At 35.9% G+C, this 19,625-nt stretch overlaps 1 protein-coding gene across 1 annotated transcript in view; it reads left to right on the top strand.

Annotated features, from left to right (window-relative positions):
* The first annotated feature begins 4,379 nt into the window (after window positions 1-4,379).
* Window positions 4,380-19,625, top strand: part of LOC139864318 (uncharacterized) — a 75,834-nt gene continuing 60,588 nt past the window's right edge. The window contains exon 1 of the mRNA XM_071852896.1: window positions 4,380-5,350. Coding sequence (XP_071708997.1) covers window positions 4,380-5,350 — 971 coding nt within the window. The remainder of the gene's footprint in view (window positions 5,351-19,625) is intronic.

Raw genomic sequence — 19,625 nt, forward strand, 5'->3', positions numbered from 1 at the left:
TATTTTCTGCCATAATTAATACTCGGATATATGTTCATGATGTACCAGTCATTTTTTTTTATGCTGCTTAGTCTGAATTAAACATGAATGTGTGGGCGTTAAAAGTTTTTTAAAGAAGTGAACTAAAGATATTCTTGCTCGATCTCAAAACAGTTCGTTGTTACTTAATATTAGCTGTTAATTATGTTAGATTTGAATCATCCTTGTCAATTTCTATTATTAACTTATGACTGGCAATTTGCTTTTAATGTGTTGGTCCGTGATGTTAGCCAACGAACAAAATATTACATATGGTGTTGTAATTGTAATGTTTATTTGTGCCTCACCGAAGTGTGAAATACGATTAAAACATTATACTAGTATGTTAGTTATTTGTTATGAGACTTATGATAGAAATCAAAATAGGCAAGGGTGCAAAAATTGCTCCTCGGGGAGTACTCGGTCGGGACTTTTCAGGGAGTACTCGGCAAATCCAGGAGTACTCAGATGTTGATCAGGTTTGACTTTGACCGATTTTGACTGATTTCCCGAGTAATCCTGAGTTTTGACCGAGTTTGACCGAGTACTCCACGAGTTGTAAAAACCGGGTACTTGCCCAGTTCTGCATTTAGGTATTTTGATTTTCGATATAATATTTGGGTATATTATGTACTTGCAACCTAAAATGGGACTGTGCTATTAGTTTCTGTTGAAAGTACCAGAAGACGAGTGAATATAGATTGTTTTGAATTAAGTTTACTAATTTGAGTTGAATTTTGGATACTTTAGAGTTGAAACCCCTCCAAAGCAAGTTCTGCAGTCTGCAAAACAAAGCTAATAGGACACAATTACTGTTACATTATATTACCTTGAACAGTTGAACTACAGGTTGCAAATGGGCGGGTCAGTTGAACTAAAGACGGATTGTGTTGGGTTAATGGGTAATGCCTTTCTCCAAATTTTCAAGATGTTGTATAGTCAGTCTCTCGATGCGTTGCAAGTTATATTATTTTAATTAAGAACACAATATTTTGTATAAAATGATTTAGGAGGTTCTTCACTTGTACTAAAAACACACTTGATCACTTCTATCAAAAGCACACTTTAGACGACTTTCAACCTGTTTGACTAGTATCCTTTTTATAAAGTTTGGTAATGATGAAACATAACCCAAATCGACTCTTCCGTAATCAAATAGGTTGATATTCCCACCCCTTCTTTTAAAGTAAACCATGGGTACTATACTTAAGATCATCCCGTACCATTGAGCATATTCTGCGTTATTTATGATGTCTTATAGAAGTTACAACAGTTGACTTGAAACAAAGTTGACGTTATTTATTATTTGTGTACGATTCTTAAACGAGGATGAATAAAGAAAGCTTGTGTACTTTCATAACTAATTGCTAAACAGTTTTTTTTTTTTTTTTTTACTTTCTCAATATTTCATTCAGACATGGTACTAGGATGTTGTTTTCTAATGCCATTTTTTTGTGTTTTTTATATATTCCAGCAAACATAGAGGCAATGTCGAAAGGACTTATCTGGGCAACTGCAGAGGATTTGGCAAGAAATAGGGGAAAAGTTCTTTCGTTATATCGACAAGTACTGAGGAGCCTGAATTCGCCCGATTTGCCATTAAATTTAGCAGCCAGATTGCACAGGAAAGCACAAGCACGAGCCATTTTCATGTTAGCTGCCGAGGAACGATCCATTCACAACATTAAAGATCTTATCGATATAGCTGAGTACTCTTTATCTCTTTTAAGAAAAGGAGAAATCCCAAAATATATACAGTGAATTTTTTAATTTGATTAATCTCATTCAAAGTTTTGCTGTTGGTAATTTGATCATAAGATATGTACACTTTGGAAGTGATGCTACGTATATCCGAACTTGATACTTATTACCCAATTGCGTGTAATTTCAATGTGTTTGAATGGATGTCAAATAAGTGACGATCGCTGTGATCATAGTTCGAAGATGGTTGAATGGGTTCCCATTTTCGTTATTAGTGTTTTAGTTGTGATTTAATTTTCTTGATGACCTTTTTATGATCCATTAGTTGTTATCAGTGATTTAGTTTACTTTTTATTTTTATTATTTGTTATCAGTGATTTAGTTTACTTGATGAGCTTTTTATGATACTCATAAAGTTTGGGCACGAACGAACTTTTCATTTCCTGCTATATATGTAAATGTCAGTTTGATTGTTTCTCAGTTGAATAACATTTAATGTGTTTGTTAGGGACATATAAATGACAAAAAAATAACATTAAACCGTTATTCAGAGTTGATATACTTTTTTTTTTTTTTTTTTTTTTTTTTTTTTTTTTTTTTTTTTTTTTAACTATTTAGCCCCTCTATTGTCTTTAATATCTTTTTAAATTATGTTTAGAACACTTTTTAAATAAATATAGTCTTATTTATTCATTTAGAAGATAAATTCATTATTTTACATCATTTATAAATGTTCATTCATAATTATTACTCCTATTGTCGTTTAAAACTGCATCGATCGTAACTTTTGAACGATTCAGATTTTGAACTATTTATCGCTTAATTAAGTTGTTTTATTAAACGTACCCTAATTTTGTATTGCGGATAAAATACTTTAGGTAAACCCGAACTCCGTTAGATGGTTCAAATTTATAACAAAGATCCGACCCAGATCCGAAAATTCTACCTAGATTTGTTCCAAACAATTATCTTTGCTACTACTACATACTCCATCGCAAGGTTTAATGAAACATGTAATACAAAATAGATTTTTTTTTTTTTAACAACTACTTTAAGGACTTTCGCTAAGATGCATCAAATTGTCGTATTAAGGAGTTTTATATTGACTTTCAAATGATGATTATTCAGATGTACAGTATGTTTATGCATTTAAACGACAATAGTCACCGTTAGAAAACTTTATAAATTAAAATCCAGTAGGTTTAAAAATATAACCCTTTTCAACAATAAAGTTAACGATGAGTATAAAAGTATATTTTGATACATACCATGAAAAAATGTTATCATATAATCTCTACGTCCCATTATAACTTTATAATTGTCTACTAATTGATTTTTGTTTCTTCTCAATTTTAACCTTAATATTTTAATTTTCGTGTTGTATAATATGTGCTGAAAATTTTATAGATGAATTAACTTATAAATGTGTTTTCGTTAACATAACTTTTATTAAGTATTATATAATATAAATGAAGATTTTTTATTGTAATTAAAAAATAAAGACTTTAAAAAATTAATACACTTATAAGTTATAAGAGATGAATAGATCGAGTAATAAAAGTTTGGTTCGTTAATATTACTCATACAAATTTGTATGAAGATCATATATAATCTTTTGCCTAGGCCTTAGTCAAAATATGAAGCACATACTTATTTTGAGTCAAACTAAAATTGCTTAGATGACACCTCAAACGTGAGAGGACGGGTTATGATCATATAATAAATTCTAAAAAGATCAAAATATTGAGACATGAACCAAAGAATTTGATGTCCAAAGTTTTTTTCAAATCTATTTTAAAAGCAAATAACAGAAGGCCGGTTGAATAAAAAAACAAACATGAAGATGTTGCCTCCTAAGAACCATCTAATTTGATGCCTATAAAACCGAGTTAGTTATATTGTTGGCAAATTTACAACAATCCACATTCATTCATGTATTTAAGATACAAGTATTTATTATATATAGTTTCTAGGATATTTGATACGAGTAAATGACATTCTAGTTAGCATCTTATTATCATCCAAAAAGGTATCATATTAAGAGAAAATATCATTCGTTTATCCGTTTTTTTTTTTTAAATGGAACAAAAAAGTATGCTACGGAAGAGCCGTTAAGATCGAAAGAATAAACTAACACGTAACTGATGTCTGTTTGAACCAACTATGAATATAAAGAGATTTGTGTCCATGGATTTAGCATTATGTTTATTGCCTTGTTATCATAAGAACTTGAACTTACTATCCTACTTACAATTGTTATTTATTTATTTATTTTTTTAGAGCGGTCCCAACGGGCATCGCCCACCTCCGCCCAAAAACTCGCCCACGAGGGCCTTGATGGCACGACCGCGCCCAGGTCGGCGCCCAGGGGTCGCCCAGCCCGTCGCCCACGATCTCGTTCTTTTACAACATATATGTGGACGGATTTTTGAGACATTTAGCCGTTAGGAAAAAAAAAATTTAATAAAAATTATACAACGGCTAGCAACGGCTAGTTGTATATATATATATATTTTTTTTATTTAATCAATTTTACACTATATAAACACCAACCATTTACTTCATTTTACACACTCAAATATATATTTCTTTTATATTTTCACCACTCTCAATTTATATATTCTACCTTTTTTCATCATTTTGTTCACCCAAATAACAAAATGAGTTCCAATAACGAAAATCCCGATCAAAAAGAGGTAAATATGATATTATCGATCACGAAGACCACTACGAATCGAGCACTCGAACAAATTGATTTGTTAGATGAATTGAGTGATAACGAAGAAGTAGAACCAATACCACGGGCACCTAGAAGATATTTACATAGAGATCGTCAGGGGCGTGCACAGTTACTATGGAATGATTATTTTTCCGACAATCCCACATATCCGGACGATTATTTCCGTAATCGTTATCGAATGAGCAAACCTCTATTTCTTCGTATATGTCAAGGTATATTAAACTTTTCTCATACTCCAGTTCCACCATATTTTACTTATTTTACTCAAAGACGTAATGCTACGAGATTACTTGGTTTTAATATTGTTCAAAAAGTAACATCCGCCATACGTCAACTAGCTTATGCCGCTTCGGCCGATGTTTTTGATGAGTATTTGCATATGGGTGAGCAAACCTCATATGATTGTTTAAACAATTTTTGCAAATGTGTTTACCACTTGTTCGGACCCGAATATTTGAGAAAACCAACTGCACAAGATGTGCAACGTTTGACCACAAAACATGCTCAAATACATGGTTTTCCGGGGATGTTAGGAAGTATTGATTGTATGCATTGGAGATGGAGAAATTGTCCGGCCCGTTGGAAGGGTCATTATACACGAGGTGACCATGGTTACTCGTCTATTATGCTTGAAGCGGTAGCATCGTACGATGGATGGATTTGGCACGCTTTTTTTGGTACGGCTGGTTCAAACAATGATATCAACGTACTTAATCAATCCGATTTGTTTAGCGAGTTATTAGCCGGTGAAGCACCACCATGTACGTATACGGTTAACGGGTGTACGTTTTCTAAGGGTTATTATTTGGCGGATGGAATTTACCCGGAATGGTCTACATTAGTTAAGGCGTTTAGAAATCCGATAGACCCGAAACAAAAAAAATTCACAAGGTATCACCAATCGGCAAGAAAAGATATTGAACGAGCATTTGGAATTCTACAAGGCCGATGGCAAATTGTTCAACGTTCGGCACGACCGTATTATATTCGCAAAATTAGAAGAATTTTGTTAACATGTGTGATATTAAATAATATGATAACCGAGGACAACGGCCGTGCATTTTGTGGACTCGAGGACAATTATCGTTCCGTTCGACGAAGATCGGGCTCATTCCAAGAAAGGGTTGATATGCATATGCGAATGGACGCCGAACTTAGAGATGTGGGCCTTCATCGACTACTACAACGTGTAACGACCCTGGAATTTCCAACGTTATTTTATTAATAATTATTATTATTAATACGTGTGATTAAACGAATGTATGTTATTACATTTACGTGTTGCCATGATTGCCCGTACTTGACTTTTAAGAGCCCGAAACGTCTTTGTGACACACGAAACTTCACGAATAATATTTTCAAATATTATTTACATTCATGATTAATTTTATTAATCATTTTAATTAACTATGGTGACTAGTTAGTTACTTGGGCTTTATTTGGCTTAACTTGTTATAATTGGAACTTGGGCTTGTTGTAAGCTAATGGACTCTTGAACTTGGGCTTATAAGCCCACCCTACATTTATTAATGGACCTTTAGCCTACTCTTTCAACTTGTAAGTATTAGTTTGAATGGTAACTAGTTGTTTTGATCAATAAGAATCTAGTTTGCTCATTATCCCCATGTAATCACCTCTTTTATCCAACTTTAGAACCTTTAGCACACTAGTAACCATGAAACTCTTTCCCTCTCCCCTTTGAGGCTGCTGGCCGTAGGTTGGGATGGCAATAAGGGGTGTTTTATTTTTCAATTTTGCTTACTTACTCACTCACATAACTCTCTCATTTTCTCACACTTCACCTTACTTGCAATTTGCTCTCCTTTCTCTCTAAAACTAGTAAGTAACTTAAGCAATATTTCTCTTATTTCCTTGCCACAAAACCGAATTCAAACATCCCATTAATCATCATCATCTTTTGTTACTTGAATACTTGTTTGTTATTATTACTTACTTACTTTGTTGTTTGTTATTTACTTACTAGCTTTCAAGAATCTAACTCACTAGTTTGATTCTTCATTTTTATCTTGTTATAACAAGAACAACAAGAACATAATCTATCTAGTTATGTTCTACCCTACTTGTTTCAAAAGATTATAAAGTTCATGGTTGAAAGACATACTTGAAGTTCATGAAGTAAACTTTAAAGTTTACTTTCTAAAGATCAAACTTTGGTTTGAATCTTTAAAGTATGAACAACCATGAATCTTTCTTGTTTATTTAAGTTTACTACTTCATTTATGCACTTCAAATTACTTGTTTGTTGGTTTGTTGGTCAAGAACTACAAGTTAGTCTTGATCTCATTTCTCTTGAACAAAAGTTAACTTTATTAAGTTTCAAGAACATAGAAGTATAACTCTTTAGTTATAACTTCACATACTTGTAATGGATCTAAGTTTTATAGCTTATGATCTACATGTTTTGTTATAAACAAGAGCTTTAAAGCTTACATACACTTTACTAGTTGATAATCTAAGTTTGTAACTTGTTTTTACTCTTAAAGTTCATGTAAGTGTTAGAACTAAGACTTTGATGTAACTTTGGTTCATCAAACTTCATACAACTCTTAAGTGATTTGATCTACATGTCTTAGACTCACACTTGTGTTATAATTGTCAAAACTTAGTTGTATTACTTTCATATTTCATGTATGTGTTAAAACTAAGACTTTGATGTAACTTTGGTTCATCAAAACACTTACAACTCTTGAGTGAAGTTGTGCTTCATGTCTTAGACTTGCACTAGGGTTATGATGGCCAAGACTTGGTTAAGATGATGTAGATACATCAATGAGTTGTACACTTGAAGCTATATGCATCAAGGATGAGAACCATGATGAACATCAAGCACCAAGACCACCGGAACCCTTTTAAACTCACTGCTTCTGTCCAAAACCTACTGACCTGTTGCTTCTGGAACATACCAGTAGACCTAGGCTGTTCTAACCTTGATTTTTAGATAGAACATTTCGAGTAGATAACTTTTCATATAGGACTCGTCTTAATCCGAGTTACGGTTTAGGATTTATGGCCCTCCGATCGTTACTATGTCCTTTAACGTTGTGCAGAAATTTCTGACCTACTCGCACTTAGACCGTCGCCACGGTCAAACCAAGACGAGTTTGCTTCTGTAAATTTTAGCACACTTAAGGGACTCATAGACGGAGCCATGTCCACTGGTCTCACCTTAATTCAGTAAGGGTAGAGGCCGTGGTGACGGACTGAAGTCAGACTTTGTTGAAAACTGCTTTCATAGACGAAACTTACTTTACGCCTTTTGTTTAATGATGAATGATGATGACCCTTAAGACCTTAATTACATACTTTTAAACCTATTAAGACGATTTACTGACTTAGTACTATTTGACTTAGGTTGAGGACTTTCGGACCGTTTACTTGCACACCTTTACCGGACCGACTTTACGACTACATTATCATTGTGAGTTATAGCATTCCCTTTTTACTTTAACTTATTTTGGGAACTGAGAATACATGCGGATTTTATGTTTTACATACTAGGCACGAGTACTTAAACTTTATATATGTGTGGGTTATATAACGGCAGAAACATTCCCTTTAGCTCGGTAACGTTTAATCATTGGTTTTTGAACCATGAACGCGAATCTTAGATATGGATCCATAGGGTTTGACATCCCCACTCGGGCTAGTAGCGCTAGCATTTAACGAGTGTTTAATACTTCGTAAATATACGCACTTGCCAAGTGTACTTTCAGGGGGTATAAACGTTAAGTTAGTTACCAAGTGTCCACGGTTAACATATACTTTATCATACTGTTTTGAAACGCTCTTTGTAGCACTGAAATCTCGTGGCCTACCTTACATACTGTTATACTTAAACTATAGCTCACCAACCTTTGTGTTGACGTTTTTAAGCATGAATTTCTCAGGTGCTTGAGGTTGCTTCCGCTGTCTTACTTGTTGTGCTGTAGACACCCGCTGCTTAGAGTTGTCCACACATGAACTACTTTACTTTACATTCAAACATTCGTACTTTTGAACTATGACCTGTAACGACCATTGTGGTCACATACACTTATTATTTGCTTCTACTTAGTGAAGCATGCTTTTGAAATGTAAAACATTTGATGTCGGTTATGACATCACCTTTTTTATCGTGAATGCAACTTCTTTAATTACAGCATATAGTACTTAACCTTGTAATGATCCTGTTGTTGATGATTCGTACACGATGGTTTTGTACGGGGCATCACATTTGGTATCAGAGCATTGGTTGTAGGGAATTAGGTTGCATTAGTGAGTCTAAGACCGACCCGAGTAGGATTCACTAATAGGACTAATCTATAACTTGCTAGTTTACTTGTTTCCGCTGAACTTACTGCATACTGCTGCTTACTTTTTCCGCTATATGCCGTATGCTACTACATGATTTCACTACTGCATGATGCTACTTGCTTTTGATTGCATGCTACTTTCATACGAATTGCTGTTATTGCCATGATAGTTACTGTTATACATGATTTAAACTGTTGGCTTATTATTTGCTTGCTTTATGACATACTGACATGGAAAATTTATTTTTCCTTGTTCAGATGTCGGATGTTCCACCTGCTGGCATTTCGGGCAGTACAGACTCAGACCCCGTCGCCCTACCTACTGCTACACCTGCTGCTGCTACTGCCGATACACCGGCCCCGACACCCACTAGTGATCCCGGCGCTTCTACTTCCGGAGCTGGTACTAGTGCACCTGCCCCAGTGTCTGCTCCCGGACCCTCGAGGTCACAGCCCCGCATTGGTAGTATTGAGATCCCCGCGGAGTTCGGGGAAGGGCCGTTTCGTAACCACATGCGCACGCCCTGCCGACGCACTCCTGACGGACGTTTAGTCGTGATTCCGCCAGGCAGACACAGACAGATGTTGGCCTCCTTCGGATGCTTCGGATTACCAGCTCAGCCACCAGTGTCACCACCACACGATTCGGATGACTCATCATCCGCCGATTCTTCATCATCAGACGACTCCAGCGATGATGAGGATCCTGCTGATAGACCTATTCAGGCACCCTCCACCCTGCCGAGGAAGCGGTACCGTTTCGACGGCACCGTCATTCCAGGGGTGAATGGAGGTCGTGCTTTTACTGACGCATTTGGCCATCGTCGTAGGGTTATTGCTCGTAAACGAGTTGTGCCATACCCTGCCGACCCACAGATACGTAAGGTTCCCCGTTACGTATTGACTATTCCTGGAACCGTACCACCTAGATTTAGATACGGACCACTTACATCTAGGGACGTACCGTCTACATCCGGAGCTGGACCATCTACATCAGCACCACCGGCACCACCCGCCCCACCTGCACCGCCTGCCCCACCAGCTCCCTCTAACGAGGAACTGATGAGGGAGATTGAGACTCTCCGAGCTCGAGTCACTGAGCTCGAGGAGCAGTTGGCTCGAGGAGCAGTTCACCCGCCTTCACCGTAGGACTTTGTATTTAGATTTCATAATGTAATCTAGTTATAGTTTCATGTATTTCATATGTATTATACGAACTTATTCAGATGTATGAAACTTATTATTATTAATGAATGGAACTTTGCGTTATTTAATTCTTGCACGATGTTCTATTTACATTGCTGTACGATGATTCTGTGGTATTTGTACCTAGATGCATTATTTAATAACATGTGATGTTTTGATTCCATGTTGGTCACTATATACTGTATTATTACTACTTGCATACTGGATTTTGACTTGAGTCAAAAATTTTGTTTAGAATACCATGGCTAACGGAAGATCCACACCTACTGAAATGTCCCGTTCTTATTGATTAAAAACGTTCCATATTAATTGATTTCGTTGCGAGGTTTTGACCTCTATATGAGACGTTTTTCAAAGACTGCATTCATTTTAAAACAAACCATAACCTTTATTTCATCAATAAAGGTTTAAAAAGCTTTACGTAGATTATCAAATAATGATAATCTAAAATATCCTGTTTACACACGACCATTACATAATGGTTTACAATACAAATATGTTACAACAAAATAAGTTTCTTGAATGCAGTTTTTACACAATATCATACAAGCATGGACTCCAAATCTCGTCCTTATTTAAGTATGCGACAGCGGAAGCTCTTAGTATTCACCTGAGAATAAACATGCTTTAAACGTCAACAAAAATGTTGGTGAGTTATAGGTTTAACCTATATATATCAAATCGTAACAATAGACCACAAGATTTCATATTTCAATACACATCCCATACATAGAGATAAAAATCATTCATATGGTGAACACCTGGTAACCGACATTAACAAGATGCATATATAAGAATATCCCCATCATTCCGGGACACCCTTCGGATATGATATAAATTTTGAAGTACTAAAGCATCCGGTACTTTGGATGGGGTTTGTTAGGCCCAATAGATCTATCTTTAGGATTCGCGTCAATTAGGGTGTCTGTTCCCTAATTCTTAGATTACCAGACTTAATAAAAAGGGGCATATTCGATTTCGATAATTCAACCATAGAATGTAGTTTCACGTACTTGTGTCTATTTTGTAAATCATTTATAAAACCTGCATGTATTCTCATCCCAAAAATATTAGATTTTAAAAGTGGGACTATAACTCACTTTCACAGATTTTTACTTCGTCGGGAAGTAAGACTTGGCCACTGGTTGATTCACGAACCTATAACAATATATACATATATATCAAAGTATGTTCAAAATATATTTACAACACTTTTAATATATTTTGATGTTTTAAGTTTATTAAGTCAGCTGTCCTCGTTAGTAACCTACAACTAGTTGTCCACAGTTAGATGTACAGAAATAAATCAATAAATATTATCTTGAATCAATCCACGACCCAGTGTATACGTATCTCAGTATTGATCACAACTCAAACTATATATATTTTGGAATCAACCTCAACCTTGTATAGCTAACTCCAACATTCACATATAGAGTGTCTATGGTTGTTCCAAAATATATATAGATGTGTCGACATGATAGGTCGAAACATTGTATACGTGTCTATGGTATCTCAAGATTACATAATATACAATACAAGTTGATTAAGTTATGGTTGGAATAGATTTGTTACCAATTTTCACGTAGCTAAAATGAGAAAAATTATCCAATCTTGTTTTACCCATAACTTCTTCATTTTAAATCCGTTTTGAGTGAATCAAATTGCTATGGTTTCATATTGAACTCTATTTTATGAATCTAAACAGAAAAAGTATAGGTTTATAGTCGGAAAAATAAGTTACAAGTCGTTTTTGTAAAGGTAGTCATTTCAGTCGAAAGAACGACGTCTAGATGACCATTTTAGAAAACATACTTCCACTTTGAGTTTAACCATAATTTTTGGATATAGTTTCATGTTCATAATAAAAATCATTTTCTCAGAATAACAACTTTTAAATCAAAGTTTATCATAGTTTTTAATTAACTAACCCAAAACAGCCCGCGGTGTTACTACGACGGCGTAAATCCGGTTTTACGGTGTTTTTCGTGTTTCCAGGTTTTAAATCATTAAGTTAGAATATCATATAGATATAGAACATGTGTTTAGTTAATTTTAAAAGTCAAGTTAGAAGGATTAACTTTTGTTTGCGAACAAGTTTAGAATTAACTAAACTATGTTCTAGTGATTACAAGTTTAAACCTTCGAATAAGATAGCTTTATATGTATGAATTGAATGATGTTATGAACATCATTACTACCTTAAGTTTCTTGGATAAACCTACTGGAAAAGTGAAAAATTGATCTAGCTTCAACGGATCCTTGGATGGCTCGAAGTTCTTGAAGCAGAATCATGACACGAAAACAAGTTCAAGTAAGATCATCACTTGAAATAAGATTGTTATAGTTATAGAAATTGAACCAAAGTTTGAATATGATTATTAACTTGTATTAGAATGATAAACTACTGTAAGAAACAAAGATTTCTTGAGGTTGGATGATCACCTTACAAGATTGGAAGTGAGCTAGCAAACTTGAAAGTATTCTTGATTTTATGTAACTAGAACTTGTAGAATATATAAAGAACACTTAGAACTTCAAGATAGAACTTGAGAGAGATCAATTAGATGAAGAAAATTGAAGAATGAAAGTGTTTGTAGGTGTTTTTGGTCATTGGTGTATGGATTAGATATAAAGGATATGTAATTTTGTTTTCATGTAAATAAGTCATGAATGATTACTCATATTTTTGTAATTTTATGAGATATTTCATGCTAGTTGCCAAATGATAGTTCCCACATGTGTTAGGTGACTCACATGGGCTGCTAAGAGCTGATCATTAGAGTGTATATACCAATAGTACATACATCTAAAAGCTGTGTATTGTACGAGTACGAATACGGGTGCATACGAGTAGAATTGTTGATGAAACTGAACGAGGATGTAATTGTAAGCATTTTTGTTAAGTAGAAGTATTTTGATAAGTGTATTGAAGTCTTTTGAAAGTGTATAAATACATATTAAAACACTACATGTATATACATTTTAACTGGGTCGTTAAGTCATCGTTAGTCGTTACATGTAAGTGTTGTTTTGAAACCTTTAGGTTAACGATCTTGTTAAATGTTGTTAACCCAATGTTTATAATATCAAATGAGATTTTAAATTATTATATTATCATGATATTATCATGTATGAATATCTCTTAATATGATATATATACATTAAATGTCTTTACAACAATAATCGTTACATATATGTCTCGTTTAAAAATCATTAAGTTAGTAGTCTTGTTTTTACATATGTAGTTCATTGTTAATATACTTAATGATATGTTTACTTATCATAGTATCATGTTAACTATATATATATCCATATATATGTCATCATATAGTTTTTACAAGTTTTAACGTTCTTGAATCACCGGTCAACTTGGGTGGTCAATTGTCTATATGAAACATATTTCAATTAATCAAGTCTTAACAAGTTTGATTGCTTAACATGTTGGAAACATTTAATCATGTAAATATCAATCTCAATTAATATATTTAAACATGAAAAAGTTCGGGTCACAACAGTACCTACCCGTTAAATAAATTTCGTCCCGAAATTTTAAGCTGTTGAAGGTGTTGACGAATCTTCTGGAAATAGATGCGGGTATTTCTTCTTCATCTGATCTTCACGCTCCCAGGTGAACTCGGGTCCTCTACTAGCATTCCATCGAACCTTAACAATTGGTATCTTGTTTTGCTTAAGTCTTTTAACCTCACGATCCATTATTTCGACGGGTTCTTCGATGAATTGAAGTTTTTCGTTGATTTGGATTTCATCTAACGGAATAGTGAGATCTTCTTTAGCAAAATATTTCTTCAAATTCGAGACGTGGAAAGTGTTATGTACAGCCGCGATTTGTTGAGGTAACTCAAGTCGGTAAGCTACTGGTCCGACACGATCAATAATCTTGAATGGTCCAATATACCTTGGATTTAATTTCCCTCGTTTACCAAATCGAACAATGCCTTTCCAAGGTGCAACTTTAAGCATAACCATCTCTCCAATTTCAAATTCTATATCTTTTCTTTTAATATCAGCGTAGCTCTTTTGTCGACTTTGGGCGGTTTTCAACCGTTGTTGAATTTGGATGATCTTCTCGGTAGTTTCTTGTATAATCTCCGGACCCGTAATCTGTTTATCCCCCACTTCACTCCAACAAATCGGAGACCTGCACTTTCTACCATAAAGTGCTTCAAACGGCGCCATCTCAATGCTTGAATGGTAGCTGTTGTTGTAGGAAAATTCTGCTAATGGTAGATGTCGATCCCAACTGTTTCCGAAATCAATAACACATGCTCGTAGCATGTCTTCAAGCGTTTGTATCGTCCTTTCGCTCTGCCCATCAGTTTGTGGATGATAGGCAGTACTCATGTCTAGACGAGTTCCTAATGCTTGCTGTAATGTCTGCCAGAATCTTGAAATAAATCTACCATCCCTATCAGAGATAATAGAGATTGGTATTCCATGTCTGGAGACGACTTCCTTCAAATACAGTCGTGCTAACTTCTCCATCTTGTCATCTTCTCTTATTGGCAGGAAGTGTGCTGATTTGGTGAGACGATCAACTATTACCCAAATAGTATCAAAACCACTTGCAGTCCTTGGCAATTTAGTGATGAAATCCATGGTAATGTTTTCCCATTTCCATTCCGGGATTTCGGGTTGTTGAAGTAGACCTGATGGTTTCTGATGCTCAGCTTTGACCTTAGAACACGTCAAACATTCTCCTACATATTTAGCAACATCGGCTTTCATACCCGGCCACCAAAAATGTTTCTTGAGATCCTTGTACATATTTCCCGTTCCAGGATGTATTGAGTATCTGGTTTTATGAGCTTCTCTAAGTACCATTTCTCTCATATCTCCAAATTTTGGTACCCAAATCCTTTCAGCCCTATACCGGGATCCGTCTTCCCGAATATTAAGATGCTTCTCCGATCCCTTGGGTATTTCATCCTTTAAATTTCCCTCTTTTAAAACTCCTTGTTGTGCCTCCTTTATTTGAGTAGTAAGGTTATTATGAATCATTATATTCATAGATTTTACTCGAATGGGTTCTCTGTCCTTCCTGCTCAAGGCATCGGCTACCACATTTGCCTTCCCCGGGTGGTAACGAATCTCAAAGTTGTAATCATTCAACAATTTAATCCACCTACGCTGCCTCATATTCAGTTGTTTCTAATTAAATATGTGTTGAAGACTTTTGTGGTCGGTATATATAATACTTTTGACCCCATATAAGTAGTGCCTCCAAGTCTTTAATGCAAAAACAACCGCGCCTAATTCCAAATCATGCGTCGTATAATTTTGTTCGTGAATCTTCAATTGTCTAGACGCATAAGCAATCACCTTCGTTCGTTGCATTAATACACAACCGAGACCTTGCTTTGATGCGTCACAATAAATCACAAAATCATCATTCCCTTCAGGCAATGACAATATAGGTGCTGTAGTTAGCTTTTTCTTCAATAACTGAAACGCTTTCTCTTGTTCATCATTCCATTCAAATTTCTTCCCTTTATGCGTTAATGCAGTCAAGGGTTTTGCTATTCTGGAAAAGTCTTGGATGAACCTTCTGTAGTAACCAGCTAGTCCTAAAAACTGGCGTATGTGTTTCGGAGTTTTCGGGGTTTCCCACTTTTCAACAGTTTCTATCTTTGCCGGATCCACCTTAATACCTTCTTTGTTCACTATGTGACCGAGGAATTGAACTTCTTCCAACCAAAATGCACACTTTGAAAACTTAGCGTACAATTCTTCCTTCCTCAATACTTCTAACACCTTTCTCAAATGTTCACCGTGTTCTTGGTCATTCTTTGAGTAAATAAGTATGTCATCAATGAAAACAATGACAAACTTGTCAAGGTATGGTCCACACACTCGGTTCATAAGGTCCATGAACACAGCTGGTGCATTAGTCAAACCAAACGGCATGACCATAAACTCGTAATGACCGTAACGTGTTCTGAAAGCAGTCAATATCATCTTCTTTCACCCGCATTTGATGATACCCGGAGCGTAAGTCAATCTTTGAATAAACAGACGAGCCTTGTAGTTGATCAAATAAGTCGTCGATTCTCGGTAGTGGGTAGCGGTTCTTGATGGTAAGTTTGTTCAACTCTCGGTAGTCGATACACAACCTGAATGTACCATCTTTCTTCTTGACAAACAAAACAGGAGCTCCCCACGGTGATGTACTTGGTCGAATGAAACCACGCTCTAAAAGTTCTTGTAATTGGCTTTGCAGTTCTTTCATCTCGCTGGGTGCGAGTCTGTAAGGAGCACGAGCTATTGGTGCAGCTCCTGGTACAAGATCTATTTGAAATTCAACGGATCGATGTGGGGGTAATCCCGGTAATTCTTTCGGAAATACATCGGGAAATTCTTTTGCGACGGGAACATCATTGATGCTCTTTTCTTCAGTTTGTACTTTCTCGACGTGTGCTAGAATAGCATAGCAACCTTTTCTTATTAGTTTTTGTGCCTTCAAATTACTAATAAGATGTAGCTTCGTGTTGCCCTTTTCTCCGTACACCATTAAGGGTTTTCCTTTTTCTCGTATAATGCGAATTACATTTTTGTAACAAACGATCTCTGCTTTCACTTCTTTCAACCAGTCCATACCGATTATCACATCAAAACTCCCTAACTCTACTGGTATCAAGTCAATCTTAAATGTTTCGCTAACTAGTTTAATTTCTCGATTCCGACATATATTATCTGCTGAAATTAATTTACCATTTGCTAATTCGAGTAAAAATTTACTATCCAAAGGCGTCAATGGACAACTTAATTTAGCATAAAAATCTCTACTCATATAGCTTCTATCCGCACTCGAATCAAATAAAACGTAAGCAGATTTATTGTCAATAAGAAACGTACCCGTAACAAGCTCCGGGTCTTCCTGTGCCTCTGCCGCATTAATATTGAAAACTCTTCCGCGGCCTTGTCCATTCGTGTTCTCCTGGTTCGGGCAATTTCTAATAATGTGGCCCGGTTTTCCACATTTATAACAAACTACATTGGCATAACTTGCTCCGACACTACTTGCTCCACCATTACTCATTCCGACACCATTTGTTCCTTTCGTTCTATTAACCCCTGGTCCGTAGACCTCACACTTCGCCGCGCTATGACCATTTCTTTTACACTTATTGCAAAATTTGGTGCAGAACCCCGAGTGATACTTTTCACACCTTTGGCATAGCTGCTTCTGATTGTTGTTGTTGTTGCGGTTATTATTGTTGTTGGGATGATTGTTGTAGTTGCTGTTGTTGTTGTTGTTGTTGTTGTTGTTGTTGTTGTTGTTGTTGTTGTTGTTGTTGTTGTTGTTGTTGGGCCATTTGTTGTAGTTGCGATTGATATTGCGATTGTTGGGATAATTGTTGCGATTATTGTTGTAATTGCTGTTGTTGTTATATTGGTGATTCTTATCACCGTTTTCCTCCCACTTTCTTTTGACTTGCTTCACATTGGCCTCTTCAGCCGTCTGTTCTTTAATTCTTTCTTCAATCTGGTTCACTAGTTTGTGAGCCATTCTACATGCCTGTTGTATGGAGGCGGGCTCGTGTGAACTTATATCTTCTTGGATTCTTTCCGGTAATCCTTTCACAAACGTGTCGATCTTCTCTTCCTCATCTTCGAACGCTCCCGGACACAATAGGCACAATTCTGTGAATCGTCTTTCATACGTGGTAATATCAAATCCTTGGGTTCGTAACCCTCTAAGTTCTGTTTTGAGCTTATTGACCTCGGATTCTGGGACGGTACTTCTCATTCATCAAGTGCTTGAATGCTGACCACGGTAGTGCGTACGCATCGTCTTGTCCCACTTGCTCTAGATAGGTATTCCACCATGTTAACGCAGAACCTGTGAAGGTATGCATAGCGTACTTCACTTTGTCCTCTTCAGTACACTTACTTATGGCAAACACCGATTCGACCTTCTCGGTCCACCGTTTCAATCCGATCGGTCCTTCGGTTCCATCAAATTCTAAAGGTTTGCAGGCAGTGAATTCTTTGTAGGTGCATCCTACACGATTTACTGTACTGCTAGATCCAAGGTTATTGTTGGTATGTAGCGCAGCCTGTACTGCGGCTATGTTTGAAGCTAGAAAAGTACGGAATTCCTCTTCATTCATATTCACGGTGTGTCGAGTAGTCGGTGCCATTTCCTTCAAAATAGTCAAATGGAACAAGTTAATCATACAGAATATTAAGAGTAGTTAATAGTATTTCGTAGCATAATATGAACTCATTTATAAAAGCTTTTTCTTCATATTAGCGTTTTATAAGTTTAAATTCGGGTAGTACCTACCCGTTAAGTTCATACTTAGTAGCTAATATACAATTCAACTACTACAATTCTATATGAAAAACTGATTATAATAATATTTCGCGTTCAAACTTTTATACAATATTTTACAAACTTACAATACCGCTTATTTTACATAAAGCATGAAATATAGCACACAATAACTTTGATACAAGATAGTTGTGAAGATAATTCTAGCTAGTACACAAGTCGTTCAGCAAAGGCAATAAAGACCCGTAATTCATACGTCCAGAAACAAGTCATGCATTCTGGTTTTACTAGGACTACTTCCCATCCTTGGTCTTGTGGAACATAACCGTTATGGCCGTTGATAAGACAGCGTGTTGTAATGTCGTCAAAGGGACGAGGGTTACGTAATGTCCAACAGTCCCGTAACAATCTAAAAACCTCATTTCTTACCCCAATTACTGACTCCGTCACTTGTGGGAACGTTTTGTTTAATAGTTGTAGGCCGATGTTCTTGTTCTCACTTTGGTGAGAAGCGAACATTACTAATCCGTAAGCATAACATGCTTCTTTATGTTGCATGTTAGCCGCTTTTTCTAAATCATGAAGTCCAATATTCGGATATATTGAGTCAAAATAATTTCTTAACCCATTGCGTAAAATAGCATTTGGGTTCCCCGCAATATATGCGTCAAAGTAAACACATCGTAACTTATGGATTTCCCAATGTGATATCCCCCATCTTTCGAACGAAAGCCTTTTATAAACCAAGGCATTCTTGGAACGTTCTTCGAATGTCTTACAAACTGATCTCGCCTTAAATAGTTGTGCCGAAGAATTCTGACCGACTCTAGACAAGATTTCATCAATCATGTCTCCGGGTAGGTCTCTTAAAATATTGGGTTGTCTATCCATTTTGTGTTTTTATACCGTAAAATAGACAAGAGTTAGATTCATAAAAAAAATACTTATTAATACAAGCAATTTTTACATATATCATAAAGCATAAGCACACTATATTACATATATTACACCACACGAATACAGCTATCTTATTCCGACTCGCTTGTTTCTTCTTCTTCGGTTTTGGTTCATTTTGCCAAGTTTCTAGGGATATATGATGTTCCCCTAATACGAGCCGTCGTTATCCACATTGGTTTAGAAAAACCTGGTGGTTTAGAGGTTCCCGGGTCATTGTTACAACTTAAGGACTTCGGGGGTTGACGATACATATAAAGTTCATCGGGGTTGGAATTAGATTTCTCTATTTCTATGCCCTTTCCCTTATTATTTTCTTTTGCCTTTTTAAATTCAGTTGGGGTAATTTCTATAACATCATCGGAATTCTCGTCGGAATCCGATTCATCGGAGA

Source organism: Rutidosis leptorrhynchoides, chromosome 8 (genome assembly GCF_046630445.1).
Source record: "Rutidosis leptorrhynchoides isolate AG116_Rl617_1_P2 chromosome 8, CSIRO_AGI_Rlap_v1, whole genome shotgun sequence".
NCBI lineage: Eukaryota > Viridiplantae > Streptophyta > Magnoliopsida > Asterales > Asteraceae > Rutidosis > Rutidosis leptorrhynchoides.